Source organism: Cololabis saira, chromosome 5 (genome assembly GCF_033807715.1).
Source record: "Cololabis saira isolate AMF1-May2022 chromosome 5, fColSai1.1, whole genome shotgun sequence".
In the NCBI taxonomy this organism is placed as follows: domain Eukaryota; kingdom Metazoa; phylum Chordata; class Actinopteri; order Beloniformes; family Belonidae; genus Cololabis; species Cololabis saira.
Window position 1 is genome coordinate 33,791,490 of NC_084591.1, and position 20,900 is coordinate 33,812,389.

A 20,900-nucleotide genomic window follows, 5' to 3' on the forward strand; every position below is an offset into this window, starting at 1 on the left:
AGTTTAATGTCAAGTTTCTTCTTGCCAAGAAGAAGAAAAATACAGTACTTTGATTGTCCTCTACTGTCCTGTCTCAAGCCCATTTCATCACCCCCTACAGCTACATCCATCAGATCTGGGCTCGAGCTCCAAACTGTACCGACCCAACCCATCCTGAGCGGTACCGTTCAGGCACATCCTGCCATTGACCATTTTGTGACCCACAGTTGGTGCACGAGAGATTTTCAAAGCACGGTAATTCGCAAAATAAAACTTTTTAAAGTTTTTTTAAAACAAAAAAAAAGGCAGCACGGTGGCTTAGTGGTAAGCACTGTTGCCTCACAGCAAGAAGGTTCCCGGTTCGACTCCAAGGCCCGGCAGGGCCTTTCTGTGTGGAGTTTGCATGTTCTCCCCGTGCTTGCATGGGTTTCCTCCGGGTACTCCGGTTTCCTCCCACAGTCCAAAAACATGTATGCTAGATAAATTGATCATTAGAAATTGCCCGTAGGTGTGAGTGTGAGTGTGTCTGGTTGTTTGTGGGGACTGCGGGTGGAAACTAGCAATTCTGCTAAACCTGCTGTATTTACACTGCTTAATGTAGTGTACATTAATATGCATTGTCCCGTCTAAATGAAACTTAAACTTTGAAACTTAAGGTACATTTTCTCACACAGTTACCATTAGACCTTTTTTGAAGCTTCATGATTACTAGAAGTGCAAGCAACATGAAATGAGACACATGTGAGGTCTTGTTTTGCATCACTGCTGCAAACATACAACAGGACCGACACCGGTATCATGAACTCGTGTGGTGAAGAACTGTTGAAATAAAACACAAACCATACCAGATGTGTAGCTCCGTAAATGTTGGCCGGGAAGGGAACGTGTTCAGCATCTTCATGGCCCTGAACTAGTCACAGAGTGGGTTTGGATGATTTAAAAATAAATCTTTGATCTGTTTTGGGTTTACTCGGTATGTTAGTCTGTGGTAATTTCATTACACTGTATTTGTTTTAGTGTTACTGCGAAGTCTCCGTCTGGCGAGGTCAGCTGACTCCCAGAGCAGAGCCCGGCCTGTAGACGCAGCTGTTTGATACCTCCTGTGGTTCCCAGTGAACTTCCCAAAACCTCGGGGTTAAGATTCTTGATAGCGACTCTGGAAAAGAGACTTTTAAACAGCCTTATTGAAATATTCATTACACGAGTTACATTATGGGAGTAATGGCACTAAAGTCTGAATGTCTCCACATCTGCTTCCACTTTTAATCTGAGTTTGACCAAAGTTGTCTTGAGTTACTCAGGACCACACTTTTTCTGAACATGTTTAAACATAATGGAAACCTTGCTCAACCCACGGATCCAGCAGATTAAATCCACTGTAACTCCCTCAGCTGTTCACTGATGTCTGAATCTGCAGCCATCGCCCCACCTGCCTGGTCTGGATGTTCATACAAGTCTTTGTCAAAAAAGAAAACCCCCCAAAAGTCAAACATGGTAAGAAAATGAGCCTCACCACGAGCTGGAGTGAAGCATTACACCGGCTGTACCTCTTGGTGGCACCAAGGAGCCATTTGTGCAACATCTGGCATCATGCCGGGCTCCACAGCCACAAACCCTGGGAAAAGCACTGCTGTGGCCATATAAGGCTGCAATCCATCCGCTTCCCTCTTCCTCCCCAGCTCCCTTCCTCAGCCTTTCTCAGACCTGAGGGATATTTACAGAGAGAGTGCCTCGGCCAGCCTGCCCTTCCTTATTAGGAGCTCAGCTTGTTGTCAGGACTTCTACCCTGCAGGACAGTGGTCCATCTCTCTGCTCTTAAACGAGACAAACAGATGGATGACTTAACTCCACGTTACTGTGAACAGGCGGGAGCTGACGAGACACCAGGCCCTTCACCCAGACATCTGACCAGCTATCCAGCACTTAGTAGTCACTTCTGTTGCCTCCCGTTACGTACTGTCCACCTGATTGATGCGGCAGTGCGAACATACTGTAAATACATCCGTGTGGACCCATTCCCTCTTTTAGCCTGGTTACGTGTTAGCATTACAGCTGTTGCATCTTTTCTTTTTTTCCCTCCCGAGTGATGCGGGACATCTGGTTACCAGAAAAACTGACACTGTACTCGTGGATGGTACAGTTCAGCGGGAGTGAAGCAACCAGGAACCCGACATGACGGAGGGATGCGCCTCAAACATGCAGATAATAATCAACAAGCTGCTACAAACACTTTTATTATGGTGCAGACATCCATTCAATATATTAGAAAACCAACAGGTGAAGCAAGGCTACATGGAATTCGACTTCAAAAGGGTATTCAAGACAAACATTTATATACACAACCATGCTTCTTTTTAAGAGGATTTGACAATGAAAAATATCAATAGTAACAATTAAAACCTTTCATAGCATAATAGGTGTGGACAGAACAACACTTTCTCGTTGCCTTCAGCTAAACTTCTCCATGTGCTCTCTGTGAGGAGCCTGGGTGGGAAGATGCTGCTCTGGACCCGAGGCGTCTGCAGGACGGGTAAAGCATCGCTGATCTTTTATTGCTTTGGACAGAGTAAAGTGCTGTGGTCGAGCGACCTGGTTCTTTTTTTTTTCTTTTACTTTTTTGTAAGAGCATGGAGTACTTCTTGTCTCAAAACAACAAAAATGTGGGGAAGTGCATAGGTGGAGAGGTAGGTGGGTTCAAACACTTGCATGTGGAAACAAAAACTACCCAACGGAGCTTCAGGGACTTCCCCCGCTGTAGGACGCTGCTGACTGTGGGGGCAGGGCCTGAAATGTGCTCCAGAGGAAGAATACACCAACACGTTTACAACTTTGCTGTGGGGAAACTTGGTGACTGTGTGACTTAAAGTGTTCACAAAATTTAAAAAAAATAAAGCCCGGTGGGAGCGGGAAGACCCAATCGATCTCGAGTGCTCAGTGGAATGTGCAACAAGGAAGTATGGAGGCACGCATGGGGCGGTGCAGCGCCGGTGTTGGCATCGCCCCGCGTGTAGACGCGGTGCATCGTTGGGTTTTCCTGCTACTCTGGGGCCTCGGGTCAACCAGAACCTGGAGGCCGCAAGTCCTCCTGTGACAACCGAATGTTAAGGCACGCAAAAGACACTCCAGCCGCTCAAAGAGGCATCACACTCCAAAATCACGCTGCAGTGCTCACGTGCGTAGGACAGTCTCCACATTACCTTCCCCCCATGTCTCTCACTCTTTGGCACTGAGGATGTGTGGAAGAAGGGACGGATGGATGGATGGATGGACAGATGGATGGATGGATGGATGGATGAGAGAGGGAGGGAGGGATATTCCCTGGAGATCTTCTCTCGTTCTATTTGGAGAGTTTGCTGATGACACGGATCAGTGCTCCATTTTCGTCCTTCAGACGCTGGTTGTCTGCTCTCAGGTCCACCAGAACCTTGAGGCAGAAGTAAACTCAAGTTAGAATACCATAGCAACCCATAGCAACCAATTCTGAATGCTTTGCATTTGTTAGCATGTCACTACGCAACAACACGCTAACATAGCACATTAATAAATCAAGAACGGTTCAACGCTGCCATCAACGAGTGAACTAAGGGCAAATGAAATGGTTCATTAACTCAAAAATGCACAAATGCCACCGATAGCCGGGTTGTTTGCTGCAACATTGTCTCAAACCTGGATACAGGTCTAACTTTTCACGCTGGTCATATAAAGCATCCCATCAGTGGATGCCAGGAGCCACGATGACAATGACGTGGTGCTCGTGTTTTCCTCTACCGCTCTGGCTCCTGTAACGTCCTGCTGGCAGAGGACAAAACCAACGGGAAAAAAAAAACTGTTCTGATCCGAGGGTACCTGTTTTTACTAACCCAAACAGGATTTTCTGCATAAATGGGAACGTTAAAAGAATTTGAAGACTAGTTTTGATTGTTTTACTGCTGAGATTTACAAAGACTGACAGTCATGTGTCCAGCGAGTGTAAAGACGCAGCTGGTTAGCTTAGCTTAAACTGCTCACCTAGCGACCCAATCAGTACTTCCCCCCTGGGGCCAGAACTAACTTTATATATCTTTATAAATCATCATTAAAAGCTCAGCTACTCGTCTTCTCGGTGCATTGAAGTCAACATTTACCTTCCTGATGCAGCGACGGTTACCTAGGTAACCTAAATTACATAAATTCAGGGTTTTTATGTTATTTTAAATGATTAACTGTAACAGTTTCTCCTGACCAGCTGCTGAAACTGAACCAGGTTTGTTTGGGCTGAACACAGACTAAATCTGGACCCAAACCTCCGGCTACCTGGGCTCGGACTTCCTGTACCAACACGCCACCGGGAGCAGCCCCGTCACGCCGTCTGAAACGTGCCGAGGCGGCTCCGGGCCACACAAGCTGAAGCCGCCAATCAAGCAGACGCATGCAGAGTGTCAGCGGCGCTCTGAGCCTCTCCTCACCTTCAGCTCCTCCTCCAGCTCCGCCAAACGCCGCTCCAGCATCCTCCGGTCCTGATGCCAGGGAAACGTGAGGGAGGGCGGAGAGAGAGGGCGATGAGGAGGAGACAGAGAGAGAGAGGGTGATGTAGAGGAGAGAGAGAGAGAGAGAGAGAGAGAGAGAGAGAGAGACATAGAGAGAGAGAGAGAGAGAGAGAGAGAGAGAGAGAGAGAGAGAGAGAGAGAGAGAGAAATAAAAGGGCATAGAGTTTGAGCAAAAACAAGCGAGGAAGTGGTTTGAGTGGGAGGGCATCAACATACGGCAGGTGGCAGTGGTGCAGATGAAGTTGCAAAAAAAACAAACCACAAAATAGAATCATGAGTCTGTGTGTGTGTGCAGGTGTGTTACCTTTCTCTCCAGCTCCAGTAGAGCTGAACAGTCACTGAAGCGCTCCTGTCTCTGTTGGAGACAACATCATCACTACAGCGGGACATTTAGACTTTAATGTCCAAGACACAACATGTCAAGTAAAAGGTGAGACAGGAAGACGGGGAGACGGGGAAACGTGGAGATTTGAGGTGCCGTGCGTCTGTGCTCACCTGTGTGGCCTTCTCCAGGTCCAAGCGGGTCTGACTGACGACCCTCTGAGTGTCCTGCAGCTGAGACTGGAGCTGGCTGTTTTCTCTGGACACGTCCTCAAACAACTGACACACAAGCGAGCAGGAAACCATCAGTGCGAGTGATTTAAGTGATTTAGAGGATTCTGACGTTTGAAGACTGTAAATAAAACGAGGTGACGCAGCCCTGCGTCTGTGCACCAGAGCCATTCCAGATACAGTTGGCAGCGAGCTGATGAACTCTTTCCATAAATACATTCTTCAGCGTTTCTGTATCGATTCCAACTACGGTGCTGAAGCCACGAGAATATAAACATGCAGAAATACTGTAGAATGGTCACATATCACAAATATTACAACGAGGCTACAAAAATCTTAGAAACACACTGAGATTGAGTTGTTTATAGGTCTAGAAAGGTCCTCAGCAATGTGACCAGCTCCATTATCGTTCGGTTCTTACTTTTTCAAAAAACTTATGAAACTGAACTGATGATATCAAAGTATTATTGTTCACGTAAAAGCACCTCAGCTAGCACCTTTCTTAACATTTGCATTTAAAGCCTCTGTGTAAACAGCGATGTGCTCGATGAAGCCACTCAGAGGCCGTGAAGCGAAAGTAAAAAAGGTGTTTTCTTGTCTCTCGTTCCTGTAAATAATGCTTGAACGTTTCTGAGCAGCCAGAAAAACTAGCTTTGGACGCCGTTCAGTCTGAGAAAAGTATTAAGATGTACACCAGCAGTCAGTCGAATGTTTGGATGGAAAATGTGTCCAAACTTTTGACTGCTGGGGTGCATCACCGATGACACGGAAAGTTAAGCACCGCATCATCAGAAACCAGATGGGCCGGGCTGGGCTCTGGCCCGGCCTGGTCTCTGGGGAGCAGCGCCGAGCTCGGCCCGCTCACCTTCTTAAAATCATCGGCCTCAGATCCTCCTCCCCGGGGGCGGTCGTTACAGGACGGGTCTAACCTGAGGGGACAAAGAGGGCGGAGGTCAGAGACGCGTCACGAGGAGGTCGGATCCAAAAACCGGACTCGGTCTGTACCTGTAGCTCGTGTGCTGGTCTCTCTGCAAACACAAGTACATGAATAATTAGTGCTGCCATCTCTGGTTACACGGCTGCGACTGCACTTTCAAGCACACACAAACCTTTGGATCCGGCCCACCCCCTGAGAACTCTTCCTCCCCACTGGGATCGTTGTCTTCACTCTGCAGATGACACAGATGTTCTTCAGCACTGAAGCCCAAGTATGGCCACTCACTCGGTTTTTTCCCTTCAGCCTGCAGCAGTTTTCCAGATGAAGAATGTTTGCAGTGTTTACCTCCCCGGTCCTCTGTGCCTTCCTCCTGGCTCGTGCCTGTCTCCTCTCCCTGCGCTCTCTGGCCCATCGCTCTGTCTCGCTCTCTCCTGCGCTGGCCTCAACATCTGGAACACAACCAGGCGGTTTTTTTTATTTTATTTTAAAGGCAATAGCTGAAATAAAACAAAAAAAAAATGCAGAAGAGAGTCAGAAGTGCAATATTTTGGTGGAAGAGGGAGGCGGTGGGAAATACCTCTCCTCTCGGTGGTCTGGGGGCGAGGACTACCGGCCGGCTGCGTGAGGCCCAGCAGGTCCGACTTCTGCAGACTGGCAATACGAGACCTCCAGCTCACTTCCTGTAAACGCAGCGACCCCGATCACATGATGCCATATGACATTAGAGCAGCAGCCGGCAGGCCGGTAAGGCTCTGGTGCATGCCTCTCACCCCTTCCTCCCCCTTCTTCTGCTTTGCCTCCTTCTCTTTGGCCTTGTCCTCCTCTTCCTGATCTCTCCCTTTGTTGTCCGTCTTCATGGTTTTAATGGTCTTCTCTGCTTCTTGTAGGTCGGTTAGCGTCACCCCCTTCAGGAAGGGTAGAAGATAGCTACGTGACAGTCCACAGATGCTCAGACCTGGATGTGCAGTGAACGTCTAGACGGATAAAACTGTACCTGAGTGGAGCGGCGGGATTGGCGTGCATGGCGGGAGCGAGCTTTTCTCTGCGCCTCGGCCTCCTCGTCCCGCACAGGTGTCAGGTAGGACCTACGGGAGCACAAATCGCACCTTTAGCTACAAACGGGCACACTGTCCTCCCTCTCTTTCCCCTGATGGGTCTTTGGTCGACTCACTTGCGCCTCTGCTTGGTCTCTTGTTCGCCTGTTGTTGTTGCGCTCTGAGAGTTCGAGTTGTTGTTCAATGTCTGATCCCTCTTTTCCGTCTGATCCTGAGGAAATCTTTGAAACAAAACAAACAAAAGTCTTTCAAAAGTTTAGAGGCAAATGCTTCATGCAACAATCCCAGCGACATGAGGAAATACCTCTGAGCCAGGACGCTGTTGATGCGGTTCAGGCCAGCGGAGCCCGTTCCCGTACCCGCTGAGGTCACAGTGGCGTCATCCAGTCTCTTTCCATAAGATGAGCTGCTAGCCAGACAGATCATTGTCAACACAAAAGGGATCTTTCACAGCCGCGTGCACGTCCAGATTTGGGGGGTGGGGGTTGGGGGGGGTAGCGGTAATGAACTAGGACCCTGCAAGCACTGCAACAAACCACGGAGTGAACGGATACAAGGTGGTGAGCAGCGCAACTGACCTGTGAAGCAAGGAAGGGGTGGAACTAGTGAGCTCATTTCCTGTGTGGCTGTGAAGGCGGCGGGTGTAGGAGGAGCTACGGCTCAGCCAGCTGAGAGACAGGGGCGACAAGCGCACACATGTAGCCACAGGGTCGGCTCTGAAACACGTGCAGCACGGACAGCAATCAACCCACCTGTTGGAGTTATCGGGGCTGTTATCTGGAATACTGAAGAGTCTCCGCGTCGGGATGGGAGGCACTCTCGCCAGCCGCGGCTCCTGCAGACAGAGAGGGGAGTGGCCTGTTTACCAGTTATTTGACGGAACGATCAGTAAAACGCTTTTATTTGGCCCGTCTCGGCCTATGTTGAAAAAATCGATTTTCCGATTCTAAATTGATTCTCATATTAATTCCTTAAAACCGATTTGTATGTCTAAATATCAATGTTTTTTCTTTATTACATGTTCCTGAGAAATCAGTCAGAAGCTACAGAACGACTGGTTTACTCCCAGGTACGGGGCAGAGCAGCTTCCCCAGGACTGTTAAGGCTGGAATATACTTGTTGTTTGAGCCTGCGTTCGCGTAAGTTCGCACAGACAACCACCTGCGTTGTATTACAGACGTCGCCGTTAAAGTACATGATCTCCAGCCTCTTTGTGTTGTAAAATGTTTTTCACTCTGGAAGTGTTCTACTTAAAGTGTTCTTCTCTATTATGAAAAACACGTTTTCTCTTGCTTTAACATATATAAAGTGGTCTCCCCTCAGCCTGCCAACTCAGAGAAGGAGGAAAGCAGCCAAATTCTGCAGTGTCTGTACAGCCGCCCGGATGAGCCGTCCAGTGTGATGTGGATCTACGAGCCAATAAGATTCTGCTGCTGTCGTGATGTCACGACAGGAGCGGTGCGTGAAACCACGCCCACAACTAACTCCGCCGGCCGGAGCTTCCGCCATTTTTTCATAGCGGTGTATCGCGTCATTCAGGCAGCCAATCAGCACATTCCTCATTATCATAGCCCCGCCCACTCAGAATCCCGCATAGAGAATGAGGTTAGAGAATGGGATGATAAAGACATGGCTCAGAGGCTGAATTTCTAATTTATTTAGCAAAAACAATCAAAAGCTTGTTTTTAAGACATTCAAGGTCTGTTTAAAATAGGTATTAGATGCCAAAATAGGTCCCCTTTAAATTTGCATAAAATGCTAAAAACCAAATTCTCAAAAATTTTAAATCAAAAAACAATTGGAAGAAAAGAATTGAAAAAATAAAAACGATTTCATAGGGCCCTACCTCTGTTTGCTGCTCCGGATCTGTTTGATCATTCTGCCCCACACAATGTTTCTGAAAGCAACTATATCAGCATACTGGGAGCCATCATTAGTTGCCAATACTTGCTGCTGAATCTCAATAAAATACTATAATTCATATGTTGCATAACTACAGTCATATAATTCAGGCAACGGGTCAAAAAACATTTTTAATAACACTAACCCATATCAATATCGGATTTAATCGATTGGATCGAATCAAATCCTGATAATCGATTCTGAATTATAAGAATCGGAATCGAATCGATTCTTGACATTTGAATCGATACCCAGTCCTAGACCTTCACATCTGAGTGGTAAAATAACCAGTTTTTTTAACTCCTCGCACTCCCGTACCTTGGTGTCGGCCTCGGAGCTGAGGCGAGGGCTGGAGGCGGAGCGGGTCATCCCCAGGACCGACTCCGCTGGTCTGCTGGGATCCTGGCTGGAGTCAGAGATCCCAGTTGAGCCCAGAGTCACAGAGCTGCCTGCCTTCCTCAGAGACGTTCTCCATGAGCCCGGAGCCTCCGTGGCTAAAGGCTTGACTGGTTCCTGCTGCACATCCAACACAACCATCATTCTGCAGAGGCTCAGAGAGTAAAACGTGCATTAGTTGTTCTCCGCTTATCGTCTTTGCAGCCTACCTTCTTCCCTTGGCTTGCAGCGGCACTCTGTGACATGGAGGTAGAAAGCAGGCTGCTGGTGTTTCGTTTGTTGTTCAAGTTGTTTATGATTTCTCTGTTTTTGGCTTTCTCTGCAACGACATGAATGAGCACCGTCAGTAAATCACCGTTAGCGCCACGAACTCGCCGCTGCAACTCTCCTCACCTGACTCTGCATCGCTCTCAGACTCGCTCTCTTCCTCTGAGCTGGAGCTGCTGGAGGCTTTCGCTTGGTTCTGTCCCGTCTGGCCTTCCTCCTCTTCTTCCTCGGCCGGAGTACTCCGCAGGGAGGGAGGTGGGTGCTTCTCCCGCTCATGGAGGCCAATTTTCTCTTTACTGCTCATACGAGAGATAGAGGTCCTGCAAGGGTGGGGCCAAGGTGGGGTGGCATGCAGGGAGCTGATCAGTGAAGGCAATCGTTCCATGTGCAGCCAATCGACCCGAGCATGCTCCAATCGACCCGAGCATGCTCCAATCGACCCGAGCATGCTCCAATCGACCCGAGCAAGCTCCAATCGACCCGAGCATGCTCCAATCGACCCGAGCATGCTCCAATCGACCCGAGCAAGCTCCAACCACACTAGCAAGCTCCAATCGACCCGAGCAAGCTCCAACCACACTAGCAAGCTCCAACCACACTAGCAAGCTCCAATCAACTCAAGCATGCTCCAATCGACTCGAGCATGCTCCAATCGACTCGAGCATGCTCCAATCGACCCGAGCATGCTCCAATCGACCCGAGCATGCTCCAATCGACCCGAGCATGCTCCAATCGACCCGAGCATGCTCCAATCGACCCGAGCATGCTCCAATCGACCCGAGCAAGCTCCAATCGACCCGAGCAAGCTCCAACCACACTAGCAAGCTCCAACCACACTAGCAAGCTCCAACCACACTAGCAAGCTCCAATCGACCCGAGCAAGCTCCAACCACACTAGCAAGCTCCAACCACACTAGCAAGCTCCAATCGACCCGAGCAAGCTCCAACCACACTAGCAAGCTCCAACCACACTAGCAAGCTCCAATCGACTCGAGCATGCTCCAATCGACTCGAGCATGCTCCAATCGACCCGAGCAAGCTCCAATCGACCCGAGCATGCTCCAATCGACCCAAGCAAGCTCCAATCGACTCGAGCATGCTCCAATCGACCCGAGCAAGCTCCAACCACACTAGCAAGCTCCAATCGACCCAAGCAAGCTCCAATCGACCCGAGCAAGCTCCAATCTATGCGAGCATGCTCCAATCGACCCGAACATGCTCCAAATCGACTTGGCCATGCTCCAACCACACTAGCATGCTCCAACCACACTAGCAAACTCCAACCACACCAGCATGCTGCAATCGACATGAGCAAGCTCCAATTGACTCTAACATGCTTCAACCAAACCAACAAGCTGAACAGCGGGACCCTGTTTGTGGTGCAGTGTGTAGAATCTGGCTACTGTACTTAAACTTGTTTAGAAACTTGATCATATTTTAACCAGTGATTTAATCAAATTTTTATTTATTCTTTTTTGTTTAAATTGTAAATCATGCTTTTTATTTATGTTTTAATGTCTTTGTAAAGCACTTTGAATCCCATTATTGTTGAATTGTGATATACAGATAAACTTGCCTTACTGTATGAGCACATCTGTAGTTTTTTTTCTTTAATACACTCAACTAAAATAACAGGCCACCCAAAAATGGCAAAACAAGCCCAGCCCCCCTTTCCTCTGAAGAGTTGGGATGAGGTCCATCAGAGCCCTGTGACCTTAAATCGGATGATGGGGGTGTTACGTTCAGCTTAACTGTATGGAGCTAGAACAGTCTCATAATTCACAAATACACACACCGATCCACAAATGCACAGGACAAGATTCACAAATGCACAGAACAATTAACACGTGCGGGGACAAGATACATAAATGTATTTTATATGCACACACAAATATAACCTGATTTACAAACGTTTTTTTGTCTGTGAGCTGCGCTGGATTTGCGTGTGACTTTTGAGAGACTCCCCTGACGTGACTCGATCCACAAATACGTTTTTTTTAACACGGAAGGATCTGCAACCAATCAGATGTCTTCCTTTGTTTCAGCCAATCATAAGAGCGCACCCCACGTGGGGGACGATTTACTTGTAAACCAATCAGATTAAAGGGGTGGATACACCTGCTGTTTGAACTGTGTTTGCGTCGTTCGCTTAGAAAAGTGATTAAATATTTCGAGTTAGTGGAATAAATATAAATAAACAAGACAGCAACACGGGATGGAGAGGAGATCACTGCTCTGCTTTTCTTGTGATCTCGGTAAAGAAAACAGCGCAATCGGAGATGGTTTGTCGGGCCGTTCAACCAGAGCCGTCGGGAGACTGGAGAGCTCTTAGTCCTGTCGATGCAAGTAATTGATGATGAGAAACAGCGGAGATATTACATGTGTGAATTGTGTGCATTTGTGAATCGGTCTGTGCATTTGTGAATTTTGTCCTGTGCATTTGTGGATCGGCGTGTGCATTTGTGAATTATGAGACTGTTCTAGCCCCATATAACAGCACTAAACGAAGCATATGTATGTATGTATGTATATATATATATATATATATATATATATATATATATATATATATATACACACATATACATATATATACACACACATATACATACATAACACACGCATATATATATTTAGTGGAACAAACTTTAGCACTGCATTATATAAGGGAACTAATTATATTGTATGTGCTTTAAAGCAGTCCAAGATTTACTCGTGTTTGGTCTCTCCCTCGTTTTCTCCTCCATCATTACTTTTTGAGCCTCTTAGACTGTCATGTCATGATGTTCACCTCCCGGGTTCTGAGCTGGTTTTATCGTTGTGTGACGAAGTGCCATGAAGCACTTCACGGGACAGGAATCCAAATTAACTCTCGTTATTGTCAAGGTAACAAATCATTCCTTCAAATGAAATGGAAACTGATATTTTAACATGAAGAAAGTCATTTAAGCTATTTAAGTTGGTTTCGGCCGGCCAAACTGTTCATGTACGACGTTAAAATCTGTGAAAAAGAGGCGTCTGGACCCAGACAGGTGTTTATACCACCTTATAAGTCCTGTACGAGTAACCTCTACTGTTATCATTGTTTACAACATTTATGGAGCCAGGAGGTCTATCCACCACCGGGATCATCTCAGCCAGATGTGTTTTTAAGAATCAGGATATTTTGATTTCACACCAAAAAATAACGCTTTTGATTATTTAATCTCCATTTTTACTCCCAGCAGTGTCACCAGGAGTGTCTGACACACATGCGACACAGCGAAAACCGTCAGCAGAGACTGTTGCTTGTCACCGGTCAAGGGGAACGCTGCCACTGTTAACGTCATAACTCCATGCAGATGACGGGATTCAGCTGAAGACGAGCACGGCGCGCACACAAACACAGGTTCACACAAACGTTGGCACTGACCTGCGTGTGCGGACTGGTACCATGGAGATCTGCGGACTGGTCTCAATAACAGGAGTCTGTTTCTCTTTCTCGCTCCGCAGCTGAAGAGGAACATAAACAGACCTGAGCACCGAGAACATTCGCTGCGGGAACACCATCAATCACACCGGGTTTATCCGACCGGGGGAGGCGGTCGCCGAGCCAGCGTCCAGGCACACTCACTGCGTTTTGTTTCTTCTGCAGCTCCTCCAACGTGTCCACGAGGCTCTCATCTGCAACGTCCAGGGGCGTTTGTCCCTTCAACGACATCAGCGGGACATTACACGCAGGAACTCAGGCGGCTAGCAGAGACGTACCGCCGCGGGACGTTTGTTTGCTTTGCCCTCACCACATTGTTGACTGCAGCCATGTCACACATGCTGTCAGCGAGCAGGCTGCACACCTCCTCCTGCCCCCAGTGAGCTGCCCCGTGCAGGGGCGTCCACCCGTCTATGTCCATGCAGTCCACGTCCACGCCACACTGCAGCAGTACCCTGACAAAGCCGATGAAGACGTGGAGGCAGTGAGCAAAGGACACAGCTTAGAATACGAGCTAGACAAACGCTAACAAGCCCTAAATGCTCACTTGAGGACTTCAATGTAGCCTTTGGCGGCGGCGACATGCAGAGCCGTCGCCTTGGTGTTCAGGTGAGGCGTAAGGGTGCCGCCTCCTTCCAGCACTGCCATGGCGTCCTGGAGCATGACCCTCTCCTCCTCCTTCCGGGCCTTGTCCACGTCGATCCCTGTGACACGCATGCAAACAAGTTCAAATGAAAACCAGACATACGAATAATTAGCGAAAATTAACAACCACCTGCACCTGCACAAGCCGCCCCCCCCCCACCTACTCTTTCACGCTGTGTGTCTTGCAGTACAAATACTTCGTTACCTTACTTAAATAGAAATTTTGGTTATCTATACTTCACTGGAGTAATTATTTTTCAAACGACTTTTTACTTTTACTCCTTACATTTTCATGCAATTATCTGTACTTTTTACTCCTTACATTTTAAAAACAGCCTCGTTACTCTATTTAATTTTGGCGTTAAAAAAAAAAAACTATCCAGTTAAATTGCTCCATCCAGATAGAGTGAATTTGGTTGTGGTTGTTTCAGATGTTCTCGTCCAGTTTTGTTCTTACATCCGTTCCCTCAGATTCCTGCAACTAAACTTGGATGTACATTCCAATAAAGGTTAGGATAAATGATAACATGCCTCTGAAGTTTGACTTTTTGCACCATTACAATACTTATAGGCAACTAGTCATCATATCTGCTGCTCTCTGAAACACATGTTAATGCTCAATAGTACACATATATGGTTCTTTAATATATTTGCATTATACTAAGATGCATTCATTTTCAATGGATTTTGTCCTTAATGGCTTTTTCCCCCCTTACATTACTTTTACTTTTATACTTTAAGTAGTTTTGAAACCAGTACTTTTATACTTTTACTTGAGTAAAAAACTTGAGTTGCTACTTCAACTTTTACAGGAGTATTTTTAAACTCTAGTATCTATACTTCTACCTGAGTAATGAATGTGAATACTTTTGACACCTCTGGTGCCTTGTTTGAAACTGGGATTTGCTCCTCCACCTCCCACAGCAGAGAAAATCCAGCATGATGGGACGTGTGGTGAAGGTGGAGAGGCTTGGACTGTGACATCACAGACCCGGAGCAGAATGATCTTCACATCCACCCAAGTTCAGGTCATGCTGCATTCACTGCCCCTCAGTAAAGGGGGCCGTAGGAGACCGTAACGCCAGTTTCAAAAGAGGCACGACTTGTGGAGGAGAGTGTTGGAGTAGAGTCAAGTGGCTGATTTCACCTCTGATCAGAGCTGGTTGGAATAAAGGAGCTTTTGTTGAGTATTCCTGCAGCATTTCAAGCGAAGCCTGTCACAAATGCTTCGCTAGGACCTCAGGAAAGGGCGCCCGCTTCTCAGTAAAAGCCCAGGTCTTTTTAAAGTGATAAAGGAGATGCTTGTCTCTCTAAACATCTCACCTTGTTTTTTGATTTCAGCTTTGAGCAGCCTTTCCATGGCATCCTCGGTGGCGACATCCAAAGGAAGCTCTCCTTCGCTGTTCACCGCCCCAACGTGAGCGCCGTGCTCTATCAGGTATCTGCAGAAGACAGGCGTTTTAGTTCAACTTGCGTCGCTGGATGCCGCTATTGTATTACTGATCTCTGCAGTCTGCAGGGATTTAAAGTGAACGACGGCCTCCATCGGTGAAACAAACGCGCGACAGAGCGAAGGCCTCCAGCACTCACTTAGTGATCTGGATGAAGCCACAGGAGGCGGCGGCGTGCAGAGGAGTCCAGCCCTCGTTGTCCCCTCTGTTGACGTTGCTCCCGCTCTCCACCAGAAACTGCACCATCTCAGCGTTTTCATCAATGCAGGCCTGACGGAGGACAAAGAGCCATGTGATGGACTGCTGCGTAAGTGTTTATCACTTGCTGCTGATGGTCAGAGTCCCCAGCGTGCACCTTAATAAACAAAAGTCCATCTTAGGTGCAGTTTCAGCAGGATACAGGAGGTCTCTGACCCGTGTTTCTGTGGTTTATTGTAAAAGACCAAACTCCAAACATTCCCAAAATCTAGAAAACTCATCTAAAGCAGCAGGACTAAAACAATGACTACTGTGTCTACTTGCTGTAATGACTTTCTGCTAAGTGGGCTGCTAAAAGCCCTCAAGTACTTTCCAAAACAGTCATTTTGTGGCGAGGGTGAAACAGGGAATCTATTTAGCAGCATTTCCTTAGGCGAGGTCCAACAAAGACCTCAGCGTGATCCAGCACAGGTCCCAAGATGAATCGCATGAGGACCTCGTGGGATAATGTTATGATATGCTGCGTTAATCTGAGTTAATATTTATGAGGGGAAAAGTCTCAGCAGGTGGGAACAGCCGAGCCAATTTCTGGGGTTTTCTTCTGCAGAAGTCATTCGTCCTTCAAAAGGGATCATCATCGGCTTTACTTGCATTTCACTGATTTCAGGTGAAGGTGTGACACCCACCCTCCCAATATCTGCTCCACTTTAAAATATTGGCAATGAGAGCCATTTGTGCTCTGAATTAAATGCATGCAAAGTGAAGAAGCCTTTAACTCTTATTAACACATTAAAGCTTCAGGCACTTTCATTCACAAAATTTGTTTTCCAGCAATTCCAGTTCATCTGGGTGATTCTGCGTCTTGTTTCCTGCAAGTAACACTCATCAATCCGGTGGAGGCGCTTCTTGTGTTTTCGTCAGCGTGGACGAGGAGGGAAAAGCCAACTGACTTTAACGCGGGTCACGATCCCTAATCAACTGTCTCACGCCTCTGAAGACCGGGTCATCGGATGCACCTGCCTGTCAATCCGCTAGATGTCCTCAGGTCTTCATCAATACGGTTTATTCAGATAAAAAGGCCAATGATAAGCCTGATTAATCAATCTGCCTCTAGACAGCAACAATCATTGAAGGTCTGCTTGGACACGCTTGATCAAAGGTTATAATGTGAAATTCATGCTACCAAAACCTTCTCTCGACCCGTCCCTTTGGGCATCACCGTCACCTCCGTCTGTAAACCTGTTCACCACCCTCTTCATGTGTCCAGACTATCTCGCCTCTCTTTAACAAGAGCAGCCCCGGCTGCCCCTCCGACACGCTCGCCGCCTGACAGGCTGCAGAAATGAGCTCTTGGATATCCTGTGCTTGCAGTGGAAAACTAATGTGAATACTGACAGGGGGAACAGAAAGATCTCTCAGTGTTCAAAGCTTCAAAGTCGGATCATTTACTGTCTCCTCGTCCCCTCAAAATAAACCAGATGAAACGTTAAGGCTACACGATGCATGTACTGAAAGAGAAAAATAATGGCCATTTAAATCACCCCAGTGGACTTGACATGAAGCATCTTTCAGCTTTAGATCCAGAAATTAGCTGCTTATCTTAACACGTTAATGTGCAAGTTAACACGATTTCTTTTAATTCTGCATATAGGAAACGAAAGGACAATAAAATGTCTGAACTCAAACACATCTCGACTGTCAGTTGGCGACCTGAAAAAGGCGAACGTCTGCTCTCGACTGTCCGTTGATGTTTGCTGCAGCTACAAGATGCCACAATAAAAACCTTTGGAGGGTGCTTAAAACCCCCAGATGTTTTTAGCACAGAGACAGATGTTTGGGCTTTTGTAGTATTGAGCATAGATTTTTAAACCCCCGAAAGTACAGCCCTAAACCAGGTTCAGGCCCAGAAAAAGCTGGTGAGGCCCTGGCCGACAGATCAAATGTTGTAATTTTATTTCGTCAGTCTCCATTTTATTATAATTGACCTTGTTTTGTGTGCTGAAATATGGGAATGGAAAAAAAGTCACTTGATGCAAGATCTATTTAATCAAATAAGAAAAGACAGATTTGGTTTTTTTGTGGTCTCGTTTGCAGCACTCAAGCAGACAGGAAGTCCCATCGCTGCCTGTATAAAAGCCTCTTTAGAAATCAGATGAGACAGTTCAGAGTGAAGACAAACATGTCCAGATCTCTGACACAAGCAGATAAATGCCACCCTGGAAAACCCGCTGACATTCACAAAAACACAGAGCACAGCCGAGCCATCATCAGTTTTAGTTGAGCTTAGCATTTTCTCATAAACCAACGTGTTGCACAAACACGGTGTGTGACCCTCTCACAGCGCCAGATGAACAGTTAAGGGATCACTGAAGTCACAGCGATTCATCGGGACGGGAGGGGAGGTGGGGGACTTATGCACCAGACTTTCATGACAATCCATCAAATAGAAGCTGAGAGGCTTCACAGGAAAACACAAATGTCAACCTCAGGGTGGTCCGAGACCACCAGAGGAAGTGGGATTCATCCTCCGGGGACCACGGACGTTGGCTTAAAGCTTCAAACTGAACCAGTGAAACCAGAAAGGACGTTAATGCATCTACGAGCACCTTTCCAGTGTTACAGCAAAAGCTCTCGATGAGTCAAGACTAGTCTCACTAATCTGCTTCCCGCCGTCCATCATCACAACAGTTGCTCTGCAGGAGGTCACCGCACCAAGTGTCCGCACTCCCACACCCACCCTCGTCCACCGGGAGTGACTTAAGCCACCTAAGAGGCTTTGCTTCTGGACTAAAGGGACTAATCACAAAGCTGCCTCCAGCCTGCGTCGCCCCTTACCATGCAGGATAATTAGCCAGACAACGGCGTGGAAAGAACAAACAAAACACACAGTTACAGCCAGAAGCAGAGCCCACTGGGGGCAGTCGGGGGGTGGGAGGGCTCTGAGCAAGTGGGGGCTCCAAGCTGAATGAATGAATGAATGAATGAATGAATGAATGAACGAACACAGGGCACCTCTTGCCCCCGTGTGAGATGAGGAGATGCGTGCATGAACCCCCATCAAATGACTCATTGTAGGAATCAGCTTTGACAACAGCAGCTTGTTGCTGTTTGAGGAATGTTTTCCATTTCTTCACCCGAATCCCTGAAGTCGCCTCCTTGGGGAACCGGCGAAGAAGGAAGGAGCAAGAGAAAGAGGGAGCAAGGCAGCAGCAGCAGCAGCGAAGGGGAGAGGAGGAGGGTGTCGTGGAGAAGACAGCGGAGCGTTGGATGGAGAGGATGGAAAGTCTGGGGAGTGTGAGCCTGTATTTAATTCAAGTCACCAGGCAACAGATGAGCAACAGCGGGGAGAGGGATGGAGGGCAAGACTGAGTGTCAGATCAGCCAAAACACGGCTGTTTACAGGGCAACTTTTGAGGGGGGGGGGGGGGGGCATCTTTGTTAAAACAGAACCCCCCCCAGCTCAAATGTGAAGTTAAACTGTTGTATTTACTTGTAAATATCTGATGTGAACACATGAAGGTGGAGGGCTGTGTGACAGTGATGCTGTCCAGCCTCCGGCCAGGGATGGACTCCAGAGGAAGGAGGGAGGCGAGCTGCAGGACAGGGGGGGCTACATGCAAACTGCACTATTTTAGGTTAAAGCCACACGCTACAGAACAGCTTCGTCCCTGCTGCTGTCTCTCTTTTAAACAAATCTTGACAATTTTTATTTATTACTGAGGTCTATCCTGCTTTTAACTTATTTATTAGAAACCCTGACCTTGGTTTTTAACTTTTTGTATTCATTCATTGTTCTTTTCCTTGTGGGCAACATCTACTTTTACCCTGTCAGTGAGCATTGTGATACCTGCCATGTCTGTCTTGTTGCTGTTGCAAACCTGTTCATTGTTTTTACTGTTTTTTGTCCTGTGTCAAATTAAGGACAGTCTTTTACTTGCAAAACAAATCTACCTACGGGTATTAAATAAAGTTAATTTGAAAGCATCCTCTCTGATGACAGCAGAGCCCCCTAACCAGTACTGGAGTTGAGGGGGGATGAGGGGGGATGGCATCCCTCCTGAAATAAAAACGGTCCAAATCATCCCCCCTGTAAAACTGCCATCCCCCCTTTCCATCCCTTATGTCATTTCATCATGAATGTGGTTTTACTGATCATCACCAGAAAAATAACAAAAAAAAAATTACTTATTTGACAATTTATCTGTTTCAAGTAAATTTTCACTTGAAATAAGTAGAAAAATCTGCCAGCGGGACAAGATTAATCTTCTTATTACAAGCAAAAAAATCTTGTTCCACTGGCAGATTTTTCTACTTATTTCAAGTGAAAATCTACTTGAAACAAGTTAAAATTGTTGTTTTTTCCAGTGATGAGTCTTGTTTTAAGTCTAATGAGATTTTTTTTACTAAAATTAGACATTTTAACTAGAAATAAGACAAATATTCTTGTTAAGATTTTGAGTTTTTGCAGTGATCCATTTGACTTATCCTGTGAAGGACAGAGGCATATTGATAAGTTCAGAAAACTGAACTTATCAGAGAGGATGCTTTCAGGTTAACTTTATTATAAAGTTAACCTGAAAGCATCCCCTCTGATGACAGCAGACCCCCCCACTAACCCCCACACATATCGATCACTGGGACCTGTTGATCAGATCACTGAAAGTCTGCAGAGACTCCACCAATCACAGCCAATAAACGCATAAAACAACAACAACTCCAGAGCCTTCTGTCTTGGGAAGTTAGATAATAACGCCTGCGTGTCTTCTCTGCACCCTAGATAAAAGTGATCAAATAAGAACCATGATCAATAAAGTAAGGAGCCCCCCCCACCCACCTGGTGCAGCGCCGTGAGCCCGTCGATGTTGGCGTGGTTGATGTCGGCTCCCTGCCGCAGCAGCGCCGCCACCTCCTCCCGGTCCCCGGCCGAGCAGGCGGCCATGAACACGGCTCCCTGGGCGAAGCGGACCTTGGCCCGCCGCGTCCCGGCGCCGCCCGCCGGCTCCGCCGCTCCCGAGCCCGTCCGGTCGGTGTCCGAGCCGAGCCACCGCTGCAGCTGGTCCTGCCGTCTCTGCTTGGCAGCTTCGGACCGGGACTGGTCAGTGGCCGCCATCTTCCCAGCAGGTCTGTCCCGGACAGCTTCAGTTCATGGTACGAGGAGAGGAGTGTAGAGAGAGCGCTGTTGGACTGAGCTCCAACCCCCCCCCCATCCACCACCGGGGCGGAGCGCCGCCTGGCGGACACACGGGGGAACTGCAGCCGCTAACTTCTATGACTGGAGCCTGGATTATGTTAATAATTATTAAATTAAATCGACGCAGAGCCAACGGCGTAGGGTACGCGGACACGCGCACCGTAGGCGCTGCGTTGGTGTGACGCGGAACCATAAATCAGCCTTGAGGCGGCAGTAATGCGCTGCATTCAGGTGTGCTCGGAAATTTGTTTCCAGAAAGAAGACCAAGGGCCGGTGTTGTGCCGGATTCAGCACCCCTGCCGTGAAAAGCACCCCCTCATACACACTCACAC

At 47.5% G+C, this 20,900-nt stretch overlaps 1 protein-coding gene across 8 annotated transcripts; it reads right to left on the reverse strand.

Moving 5' to 3' along the window:
• Window positions 1–2,197: 2,197 nt before the first annotated feature.
• On the reverse strand, window positions 2,198–20,561 carry zmp:0000001167 (protein phosphatase 1 regulatory subunit 12A). 8 transcript variants are annotated; one of them, XM_061721655.1, is made up of 25 exons: window positions 20,212–20,561; window positions 15,319–15,449; window positions 15,052–15,170; window positions 13,631–13,787; window positions 13,394–13,538; window positions 13,228–13,302; window positions 13,027–13,106; window positions 9,741–9,910; window positions 9,557–9,666; window positions 9,270–9,467; window positions 7,802–7,884; window positions 7,628–7,717; window positions 7,354–7,458; window positions 7,166–7,270; window positions 6,989–7,079; window positions 6,765–6,899; window positions 6,572–6,674; window positions 6,340–6,443; window positions 6,167–6,226; window positions 6,063–6,085; window positions 5,923–5,986; window positions 5,001–5,105; window positions 4,810–4,860; window positions 4,425–4,475; window positions 2,198–3,403 (listed from the first exon to the last, which is right to left on the reverse strand). In XM_061721655.1, exons 1-25 carry the CDS (start codon window positions 20,485–20,487, stop codon window positions 3,317–3,319), a joined length of 2,718 nt encoding a protein of 905 aa, XP_061577639.1. In that variant the 5' UTR covers window positions 20,488–20,561; the 3' UTR covers window positions 2,198–3,316. The 8 variants fall into 8 exon arrangements, with proteins under 8 accessions (XP_061577639.1, XP_061577638.1, XP_061577637.1 ...); XM_061721654.1 differs by having other exon boundaries at window positions 7,354–7,455; window positions 9,270–9,464; window positions 9,741–9,934; XM_061721653.1 differs by having other exon boundaries at window positions 9,270–9,464; window positions 9,741–9,934.
• Between the last annotated feature and the right edge of the window lie 339 nt (window positions 20,562–20,900).

What these genes read in the sequence shown, in the direction of transcription:
- zmp:0000001167 (XM_061721651.1), bottom strand. Translation starts at nt 20,487, where the DNA reads ATGGCGGCCACTGACCAGTCCCGGTCCGAAGCTGCCAAGCAGAGACGG. An exon ending in GGCTCACGGCGCTGCACCAG is followed by an intron (nt 15,450 to 20,211) that starts GTGGGTGGGGGG and finishes GTCCTCCGTCAG; the next exon opens with GCCTGCATTGATGAAAACGC. An exon ending in ACCCCTTCCTTGCTTCACAG is followed by an intron (nt 7,459 to 7,627) that starts GTCAGTTGCGCT and finishes CTGTCTGGCTAG; the next exon opens with CAGCTCATCTTATGGAAAGA.